At 35.5% G+C, this 11,659-nt stretch overlaps 1 protein-coding gene across 2 annotated transcripts in view; it reads right to left on the bottom strand.

Annotated features, from left to right (window-relative positions):
• Positions 1 to 1,118: 1,118 nt before the first annotated feature.
• The window catches only part of ZBTB10 (zinc finger and BTB domain containing 10), a 33,188-nt gene continuing 22,647 nt past the window's right edge, over positions 1,119 to 11,659 (bottom strand). For both annotated transcript variants that reach the window (XM_063079459.1, XM_063079458.1), the window contains exons 3-6: positions 7,488 to 7,586; positions 3,177 to 3,353; positions 2,800 to 2,972; positions 1,119 to 2,527 (exon numbers count right to left, since the gene is read on the bottom strand). In XM_063079459.1, coding sequence (XP_062935529.1) covers positions 2,222 to 2,527; positions 2,800 to 2,972; positions 3,177 to 3,353; positions 7,488 to 7,586 — 755 coding nt within the window. In that variant the 3' untranslated portion in view covers positions 1,119 to 2,221. The remainder of the gene's footprint in view (positions 2,528 to 2,799; positions 2,973 to 3,176; positions 3,354 to 7,487; positions 7,587 to 11,659) is intronic.

Raw genomic sequence — 11,659 nt, 5'->3', positions numbered from 1 at the left:
TGGTCATAATTTACCAGATATACATAAATGATTTAAGTAGTAAGTGAAAATTCAGTTTCAAGAGAATAAGTTCATATCTTTAGAAAAAGTAAAAGTACATTAAAAATGTAAAGCCAAGTCCAGTTTCTATGCAATAAGTGAACTGTAGTCTAATAAAGCAGATTTAGGTGATTTTAAGATATATATCTTTGCTCTTTAATATATATTTATATATAGACAGATCTACCAATTGTAAACTATGGTTTAAAGGAAGGGGATAAATGGGATGAAAGAAATCTTTATACTATACTTACATATTCACAAAGCAGAACATTTTACGTTTAAAATACTTTTTCATTCATAGTATCTTTGCCTAACTAATTTCTACTTTGGACCTCACCATAATTGCATTTTATTCATTTGTCTACAACACTGAGAATAAAATGTACTTTTCAGTTTAAAAAAAAAAAAAAAAAACCCAAAATTATTCATCTGTCAGGTTTACAGGTATGCAGAAACTACAATAAAGTTCAGATGACAAAAGATGCATCTAACCATGTAACTATAATTTTTCTTTGATTTATCCAAGCAGAAACATCATTGTCTAACATTAAACCATTAATCTACTGAAATCAGAGACAATGATAAAGCTTGTCTCTTAAAAACATATCAACTTTTCAACTTTGATCAGATGGAGCACCAAAAGGATTATATCTGTCAAAGCAACTCTAATTTTCCACACAATTAGCATAATTTAGTTACCTGATATAAAATAGGAAAATATACTCAATTTATATTTAAAAGAAAGCTGAAAATATGATGTCCCTCAATCTTATGTAATATACAATATGCTCCTGATAAATGTCATGCATGTTAATATGTGAAATGTTGCTGAGAATCCATAAACAGCTAATCCATTTGTCACCAGGCTAAATAAGTCTGACAATTTCAACTTAATATATCACCCTTTGTACGCTGAAGAATTTAGTTAATAAAATAATAAAGCCTCAATACTTTGTAAGATTTTTGCAGATTGTTTAATTACAATGACTACTAGAACGACTATCTCAAGATGTAGCAACTTTAAGAAATGGAAAAATAAATTATCATAATTTCAAAATACTCAATATCCCGGTAAGTATGAAACAAAAGAAAATGCATGTTTTGGTTAATTTTAATAATAAGAAGGGCACAGGAGTAAAAAACCTGATATTTCACTTATATTGCATAACAAGCTAACCAAACTGGACATGGAGGATAAATTATAAAACATATCATTTTACTTATTGTTTCTATGACTTTTCTTTCGATTAGATTTCTGTCTTTCAAATAGGACTGAGGTATAGCACACTGGCAAAAATAAAAAGAGGCAAACAAGAATAGTGCCAAAGTAACAGATACCCAAAACCGAATACCTTGTCAGAAAACATCATATAGTAACCATTTATCAGATCAGAGCAGCAGGAGAAAGTTACCTTCTAAATCATAATCATTTTAGTGGTATTTGTCAACTTCGCAACATCATTCTTCATTTGCGAAGTAGTAAAATTCATGTCAAAAAGGAAAGGGGGGGGGGGAAGTCAGTTAGTTCATTCCAATAAATTACCTCTCCAGTTCTTATAAACATGCCCGTCAGCACAAAATTGAGGAATAATACCTAAGACTAGAAGAGACTTGGTTTAAGTTATGAAGCAAATTAAAATGGAAAATACAAGAAAATAGAACCAATGGGGCTGAAAAAGCCCCTCACTGAAAATCTGTATTAAAAAAAAAATAAAATTAATAAAAATAAAAATAGAAACAAAACTCTACTAGTACAAACTAGCCTGAGTGGTTGATGGACAGAGTAATTGGGTCAACTGTCACTGTACTTCCACAAATGGATTTTCTTCATTCATGTTAAAGTGGCACATGAATGTAAGCTCTGCAAGGACAGGTGCTATATTTTCATAGGACCCAAATAGTTACTGTATATTCTATAAATAAAAAATATTTTACTTTGATAACTGACTGAATGTGGGGACTCCATGTAATCCAACCACATGGTTGTTTGCTGTACAGTCCTGTGCAAATATTAAAAAAAAAATTTTTTTTGCTATAAGGCTTTGACCCTACAGTTTTCACAGCAACATAACTACCATCCAGCATGTACCATATTTTGCAAGCCTTCAAGTTCAACAATCCAAATCGTCGATTCATGTTATGTCCAAATGCAGCATCCTTGAGGAATATAGTAGGTCAGTTAATCATCTAGAGACATACAAACATCTCCTGATTCATCCCATCGAGACGGATCATTCTGATCTTCTCCATCATCAACCAGCTCTTCATCAGCTTCTCCTACTTCATTCTCCTCATATTCTTCATCCCGAGGGAATTCTGTATCCTGTCCCTGATCTACACCTTCTTGCCCTCCTGGTTGTGATTTATCTGCACAGTCTACACAAACACCATAGCGTCGAGATCCATGTCTTATTCCAACACTGGCTGCTAACATGAAGATCTTCTTACACACCATACATTTGTATTTTTTATCCTTTTTATGCACCTAATTGAAGGGGGAAAAATCCAATATAAGGATAGACAGAATAGATAATAGAATGCATTTGAATCACTCAAACCAAACTATTTAATAATGAATGAAGATACCAGTTTTTCTTTATGAAGTTCAGTATCAGTTCATAAATTATGCTGTTTGTTTAAAACAATTTATTTAAAAATCAACCTTCCTTAAATCTGCAAGTAACAGTTAAATGCCTTAAACTTTGCTGACATAAATATAGCTTATCCCAAAGATCAGCTCTATTTAAAGTTACTTACCAGGGAATGTCTTTTTACATGTTCTCTTCGAGTAAACAGCTTTCCACAAATATCACAGCTAAACGATCTCACTCCCGTATGAATGAGCAAGTGCCTTTTTAGTGTTCGTCTGTATTTGGCTACATAGCTACAATGAGGGCATTTTAACTTGTTCATGATTAGAGATGATTCACCTTTGAGAATTTTAAAAAAAAAAAAAAAAAAGCACTTATAATACATTAAACAGAAAACTTGTTATCAAAGCTTCTATCCAAATCCCAAGAACAACTGATACAGGGCTACTAACTAGTTGATTTTTTTTAACCCAGAATATGGAAGCTTTTAACTGTTATAAATTGTTTAATAGTTTTGTATTTGTTTAGTTGACTAATACTTGCCATTTTCCCAGGTATCTTGTTTTGGCCAAGATTCTGGCAATAATCCATACTTGAAATCATTTGAAGCACCTGGTATCAATCCATACTTGAAATCATTTGAAGTACCTGGTATCAATCCATACTTGAAATCACTTGAAGGGCCAGGCATCAAACCATACTTGAAATCATGTGAAGTACCTAATACAATTAAAAAGTGATTTTGAAGTAATGATGGTAATAAAGGTCTCATTACAGTCAGAAAACAGACAATAAATTTATAAGCATTATCCTAGAACATCTTAATAAAAACTCTACATTTCAGTCTAAAATTAAGATGTCGTCTTCCACTTCATTATCACAATTTAATAAACTCAAGTTTAAAATATAAACTATCAACCACAGGAAACAGTTCAATAAAAAAAATCTATGAATATTATTTAATTGTGTGGGGCCACAAGAAGCTACTCTTTTAAATGTTGGGTTTCAAACATATTCAAAACAGAACTCTCTTAAAAGGTGCTATTCTGTCAAATGGGATAGTCTCCTTACTGCACCCAAGATAATCACATAATCTTGTTTTAAGATTCTTCTATTACTATATCCTTGTTGCTTCAGACACCCGGGGGCAAGGTAAATGAATGCTCCCTTGCAGTCCATTGAAACTTCTAACTCCATCCTTAAAGAAAATTCAGAAGATAATCAAAATAGAATAATGGATGCACCTGAGGAGCTTCAGATTAGCAAGGGCAGGAATTATCTCCTCTGGATTTAATTCCATCTTAAATTTGTACATAATCCCTTGGACACAGGAATCTTTCAGGTAACAGAATATACCCAGAATCCTCCACAGCTACTGCCACCCTGATCCAATCAACAAACAACTCCATTATCTCTGGACTGTTTTCAGCAGCTACCAAACTTGTCTCCCTGCTCCCACTGCTGCCTCTCTAGAGTCTGTTCTCAGAGTAACAATCTTAGAGATTCTTTTAAAATGCTAGCTCAGATCATGTCACCACTCTGCTCAAAAGGCTATAAAAAAGGGCTACTCACCTCACTCACAGTAAAAGCCAAAGACTTTCAATATCCCACAAAGCCTTACCTGATGGAGCACTTGCTTCCAACCACCCCCTTGGTCACTCCATTCCAACCACACTGGCCTCTGTACTGTTCCTCCACGGTAAGCGGTCTCTCACACTTCAAGGCACTTATGCATTTACCCGCCTGGGAGCATTCCTTTCCAGAATATATGCATAGCTCACTTATGCAGCAATAATAAATTCGCCTCCCAGTGACACCATGGTTTTAATAAAAGAATGCTTTCCAAAACAGATTTCCTTAGAATTCATTTTTCCATATCTATGTACCAGACACACTGCCCCTCTTAAAAATTAAGATGATGAACGCAAGATTTCCTCGTCAGTAAAAATATCAATACCCAAGTAAAAAGTATTTTAAAACTGCATTTCATTACTATTAATGTAAATTGTTTAGTGCTTGGAATATCTTCACCCATTTTTTGATGTTACAAAAGCCCTCTGAACCCATAATCATATAGAATTTATCATGTATACTGTTTGGGGGAAACTTTTCAGAATCCTGAAGTGAGACAACGTTTCTATGTGTGTGAGATGGAGACTGGGATAGGGGTGGTAGCATGTGGAGGTGAATGTATCCATCATTAGTTTGACATTTCTAAATAAAATTTGAGCATCATGATTCATATTTCTTGTCAAAATTGGTATAAAACAAAGTTAAGCTCCAAAAGAGCAAGGACTGTGCCTGTCTTAACGTTTCTATTTTCTTTTCTTTTTTTCTTTGAAGCTAGCCAGTTACCTTTTTATTTCCAGTGTCCAGTGTATCTAGAAAATGTTAACATGTACCTGATACTTGACTTGCTCAAAACACTGGGACTAACATGAGAAGTCATGTTAGATGTATTAATATCTTCCATTAATTATTCACTACATATAAGAATAAAGGGATAGAATAATAACCCTAAAACAATTTATGAACTGATTTCATAATTTCAGAATTATTTTTTTTATACTTGAAATTCCATTTTTGCCTATAAAGCTTACGATAAAGATACGATAAAGAGCATCCACGATAACAAGAGACACCCTATCTGAAATAGAAAATAATAATTCAAATTAAGAAAGCCTAGCCCCAAATTTCTTTTATCCTAATTCTTATAATAGAGATTATTTGTAGGAATTATAAGAGTGGCCTGAACAAAGGTACTGTCGTTGTAATTCAATACACGTAAGGATCTACTTGAAAACTGAGTTTACTGTTCAAAAATCCTTCTGGGCGCATTATTCCATAATGGCAAACTAAAGAGGGCCGGCCCATGGCTCACTCGGGAGAGTGTGGTGCTGATAACACCAAGGCCACGGGTTCGGATCCTATATAGGGATGGCCGGTTGGCTCACTAGCTGAGCGTGGTGTTGACAACACCAAGCCAAGGGTTGAGATCCCCTTACCCGTCATCTTTAAAAAAAAAAAAAAAAAAAACTAAAGAAAAAGCAATGTTTTTGACATCCAAGTCCTAAGATAAATGCTGATCTCAGCTGCAAAAATACTAAAGGATCAAAATGTCCCTTTTAAGGCAAATGATTCTGAATCAAAGGTTTACTCTTTTGAGAATGAAATAAATAATATGGGTCATTCTCCACTGGAAATGTTTATGTGCACAAATTCATTTTATATATGAATCCACATAGCCCCATCAAACCCATTCTTGGACCAGATCTCTAGACCAAGAAAGTAAGTGCAATAAAATACTCTTGCACTATTAGTGATTTTCTGCTCAAGAAAAAAAAAAAAAAAATCTTCAAAACTCCACATATCTGACCTGCAAACTGCTAATTTAAAAACTTTTTTGGAAATTCTTTTCAACAGGCAGGAGAAACCAACTTAAGATAGTTTCTTCAGAACTGTGGCTTAATTCTTGTCAATGCATATACACTCAGAAGCCCCTGACTGCTCTTTTGTAAGGAGTACTCCTAGTTGTCTCCCTCCCCCAAAAACTTTGAAAAGAATTCTGAAACTACAGAAGTTGAGTCGATGAACATCCATATACCTTTATCTATTTTTAACAGATGTTTTGCCACGTTTTATGTATACACATATATACTTTTTATTCACTATCGAAAACCCACACATTCATCATTTCAAGACTAAATACAGCATGTGTCTTTTTAGAACATTCTCCATTACCTCAGCAGACCTAAGAAATTTAGAATTGAATAATATTGCTTAACACATACTACATATTCAAAGTTCCAACTGTTCCAAGTGCCCCCTTTATTTTTTTGGATCCATGATTTGATCGATATACATACTGCATTTAGTTTGTCTCCTTGCTCTCCTTTAATCTAGTGGTTACCCTGCTTGTCTTTCATAACATTAGTACTTTGGAGTTTGGACCACCTCTCATGTAGCTGAATTTACATAGATCTCTCTGACTTTTCCTTCATGATTAGATTCAGGTTGAACATTTTGGCAAGAATACTATATAAGTAATGTGTGCCAGCTACTGCATCACATCAGCTGACACTTTCAGTTTGTTCTATTATTAATGATACTAAATTTAATCACTTGGTTATGGTAATGTTCCTCTTTATCGTAAAAATATCTTAATTTTGAAGTAATCTGTAGTATGACACTTTGGGACCATGTGAATGTTATTACCCAACAACCTTGCACCCAATCACAGTGAAACAAGCCCATTAACAGTAGCTTAACATCCACCGATGAATTATTTCCTGTGGGGGTTGTAAGATAGGTATTTTTTCCAATTTTATCACTCATTAGCCTGGCATTCTTCTACAAAGAAACATTTCTCCCTTTTATTCTATTTTACTCATAACATACTTATGGATTCTTGGTCTTCATATGCAGCAAGCGTTCCCTAAAGTATAGCTGATATAAATATCACTATTCAGAATTAATCAACATTTTCTATAGCCTTCAACAACCATACTATTATTTTGCATCAAAGCTAATTAAAATACATTAGTCAACGATTCTGATAATTACCATTCCCATTCCACCTATATACCAGCAGAAAGCCATAGCTCTATTAACTTAATTACCTTTGATATTGAAGAGTTTTTAAAACTTTAAGTGACTCCCCAAACAAAACCAGAAACATTTATCAATTTGTATTTAACAAGTTTCCAAAGTCATCATAACACGGATTGACTTATTTACATATACTCTCCCCTAAAGGAAAGAAACTGCAGTAGGCCCCAGTAAACATGTTCACAAGCACTTCCCAATCTTCAAATCCTCAAAATGTACTCCTGTTAAAATCTTTCTGCCACCTACCAGCATCACCTCCATCTTGACTGGAGCCAGCTTCAGCCAGTAAATTTGCATTCACATTTCTCTCACCATCTGGCCCTGAGAGTAGAGCACCCTCCAAATCTGAAAAGGAGATGAAGAATAATTTATTTACAAACCATTCCATAGCCACCACCCAAAACATCATTCTCTTCTTGGAATTGTTTTTTATGTAGACTAAATATAAAGGATTATCTGGTAAATAATAAATATCTACTATGTGCTCAACGTTACAAAATACAGAAGCATAAGACATGGTCTTCAGCCACAAAAATGGGCTTTAGAGCCAGACTGAATTAGGTGCTAATCCTAGTCATTACTGGTTATGTGACCATGTGCCTCAGTTTACTCATTTACATCCACTTATACCATAGATTTGATGTATGAATGTAATTAAATAATGCAAGCCAAGTGTTAGGATTATGGTGCCTGACACCCAAATGATACCTACTACTGCTAGCACTAAGTACCAGATGTATAAGAAAAGATTCTTGTTTCTGTATTGGTCAGAGGTGGAAAAAAACAATTAAAGCTAGAAATGTAAGGGAAAACTTCTGAAAAAAGATAATTCATAAGAACTAATCTTGGGCCGACCCCATGGCTCACTCGGGAGAGTGCGGCACATGCAGAGGCCACGGGTTCGGATCCTATATAGGGATGGCTGGTTAGTTCACTGGGTGAGGTGGTGCTGACAACACCAAGTCAAGGGTTAAGATCCCCTTACCAGTCATCTTTAAATAAAAAAAAAAAAGAACTAATCTTGAAATATGGAAAGGATGTAAAAAGCATAAAAGAAAAGGGCAAGCTAACAGATGAATATTTCTGCTTACAAGACTATTCCATCCCACTGACTTAATTTAGGCACTCATCACTGTACTCCTGGATTAGTGAACTAGCAAAATGGGTTCCTGGTCTCCTTGCTTCCAAACTACAGCGTTCGTGTCTTTATTCAACTCTCACAACACTGCCAGAGTGATCTTCCTAAAACATAAATCTTTGTTTAAACTTTTCAATGGTTTACCACAGCTTTTTGGATAAACTTCAAACTCTTTAGTCTAGAAGGTCCTAATATTTAGGTTCCTGCTTATGACTTCAGCATCCTTCCTCTGCTATTATCCCAAACCCTCCTCTACACTCTCTCAAATGACTTAAGTCTCTGAAGACATTTTAAAAATGCCCCTTATCAATTTCCCCTCTCTCTCCCATTCAATGCTTACCTTTGGTATTGGCATCTTTTAATCTGGCTACCGAGATTAAAAAACAAAAAACCCTGTGTAAATAAGCAGGTGCTCATTCAAAAATATTTCTAGTGAGCAAATTAAAGTGTGGTATATAAAATACTGGGCCGGCCCCGTGGCGCACTCGGAAGAGTGCGGCGCTTGGGTGCGCAGCGGCACTCCCGCCGCGGGTTCGGATCCTATATAGGGATGGCCGGTGCGCTCACTGGCTGAGGACGGTGCGGGCGACACCAAGCCAAGGGTTGCGATACCCTTACCGGTCACAAAAAAAAAAAGACAAAAAATAAAAAATAAATAAATAAAATAAAATAAAATACTACACAGCAATGTTTCTAGTGTACAGTTATAAAACTCAAAAATCACTAAATAAATCCGAAATACTGAGACCAGTAAGACTGTACAATTGCATAATGACCGGGAGAAATAATAGTAAAAAATGATGGTCAAGTACACATAGTAAGTCATACTGAGCCTTGTTGGCCATGATAAGGATTCTGGCCTTTAACTTTAAAAAGGATAGAAGGACTTTAAGTAGGGAATTATCTCATTTGTCTTAAAAAATTACTCCTTGCTGTTGTATGAATGAATTAAAGGAAGACAAGAGAAGATATAGGGAGAACAGTTAGGAAGCTATTTTAGCAGTCCAAGTGAGGGGTGAGGGTGGCCTTGACTTGGCTAATGGCAGTAGCAAAGAAAGAAAAGTAGATGAATTTGAGAAAGTTTGTGAGTATAGAACTGACAGGGCTTGGCAGGCTGAATACTGGGGGGAGGGGGTTAAGGTATAGAGGGAAGTTTCTAGCCTATACTAATGGCAGCTAGGAAACCCTAGAGGGGGACCAGGCATGAGGGGATAGAAAGTTTAGTAATGTGGGCTGGCCCGTGGCTCACTTGAGAGAGTGTGGTGCTGACAACACCAGAGCCACGCGTTTGGATCCGTATATAGGGATGGCTGGTTGGCTCACTTGGGAGAGCGTGGTACTGACAACACCAGGTCGAGGGTTAAGATCCCCTTACTGGTCATCTTTTTAACAACAACAACAAAAAGTTCATCTGGTTGTTTTTCATTTAAGCTTTCAAGTGAAGAAATTTAGTACCAAAGGCTACAGGTCTGGTGTTTTTCAGTTGTCAGAATATAGATGGTAAATAAAACTATGGGACTGAACAGGTATGACAGTAAGAAAAAGTCTGACCAAGTATATTGAAGAATCCTAGCATTTAATGAGCTAGAAAAATGATAAAAGACTTTCAAGGAAAAAGTGGTCCATTGTCAAAGCTGCCTAGAATTAAAGATAAGGACTGAAAATGTACATTACTTTCATTTCATTCGATAAGCACCTAGGAAGTCACTGTTAATCTTAGTGAGAGTGATACTGGTGGGTTATTGGGGCAAGTAGAAAGAATAAGAGTGGCCTGTGTTGTGAATAGAAGATAACCACTTAGAGAAAATATGGACAATCTTTTTGATAAATTTGGTTATAAAAGGGAAGAAAGAGTAAGAAATAGGTGTTTTTTTTTTTTTTTTTTCTTTTTAGGAGGTAAAAGTAACAAACTATTTCTTTGCTAACAGGAAGGAGTCACTGAGAAAGGGAGAAGTTAAAGATACTGAAGACATACCAGCAAAAAGAAGGAGTTACGAATTGTATAAGATTTCTAGGAAGTCTGGGATCTAGAAGCACAGGTTTAGCTATTTAAGAGGGACAGCAGAGACAATTAGTGTGTATATATATAAAGAGGTTTGAAGCCAGGAACTTAAGGACATTCCAGGTTGTTGGCTTCTATTTTCACTGTAAGGTAGAATGGTAGAATGTGAGGTTACTGGGCCGGCCTGTGGCTCACTCGGGAGAGTGCGGTGCTGATAACACCAGGGCCACGGTTCGGATCCTATATAGGGATGGCCGGTTAGCTCACTGGGTGAGCGTGGTGCTGACAACACCAAGTCAAGGGTTAAGATCCCCTTACCGGTCATCTTTAAAAAAAAAAAAAAAAAAAAGAATGTGAGGTTACTACCTAGAGTAAATGGGATGGAAGTCAGAAGAATGAGCAAGTAGTTTATGTGGAATGCAGGAAGAGTAAATAGACTGCTTTCCATGTACCCTGAGAGCAAGAGAACTGTTTAGGTTTGTTTTCCCAGTATTTATCATAATGCATGGCAAATAAAAGGCTTTTAAAAATACTGTTAAATGACAGCTTGAATATGCTGCTCTTTGCAGCCCGTGTTACTAAATAAACTTTAGTTTTACTTAATGGTATCTGAAGAATAATTTCTATTTTTTTTTTTTTTTTTGTCTACAATTACACTGAAACATACCTATATACTGAAAATATTTAACTGAAATTAAGTGGCTTTGTTTTCCTATGAAAAGTTAAAATATTTTGGGGCCGGCCCGTCGCTCACTTGGGAGAGTGTGGTGCTTTTAACACCAAGGCCACAGGTTCAGATCCCTATATAGGGATGGCCAGTTAGGAGGGCATGGTGCTGACAACACCAAGTCAAGGGTTAAGGGTTAAGATCCCCTTACTGGTCATTACTAAAAAAAAATATATATATATTATTTCAATAATCAAAAAAACTGCAAATTATCCAATTAAACAAGATTTCTCAATTTTTTTTTTTTAAAGTCATTATCACAAACTGCAGTCTCTTCAGAGGACATTTCTTACTACAATTCTGCCAAGTGGGTTTGGAAATACAGGATGTTTCTATAGGTGTATCATTCTATAGTGATTTGCCGAACACTTTTCCCAGCTAGTTCTTAAAAGTGGTATTTCCTATCTCCTACACTACCCCCTAAAGTGTTAGAATTTAATTTGCGGTCTTTAATCCTACATAGACACTAAGTACAGAAGTACTCAAGCAAAAGCTTACTAAATATATTTCCCTTCAAAAATAAAATCATACCCTTGCAACAGATACTAAAT

The sequence above is a fragment of the Cynocephalus volans genome, chromosome 15 (assembly GCF_027409185.1).
Source record: "Cynocephalus volans isolate mCynVol1 chromosome 15, mCynVol1.pri, whole genome shotgun sequence".
NCBI classification, from domain to species: domain Eukaryota; kingdom Metazoa; phylum Chordata; class Mammalia; order Dermoptera; family Cynocephalidae; genus Cynocephalus; species Cynocephalus volans.
The sequence above is the reverse complement of the archived record's forward strand: the minus strand, read 5'-3'. Positions and strand labels throughout refer to the sequence as shown.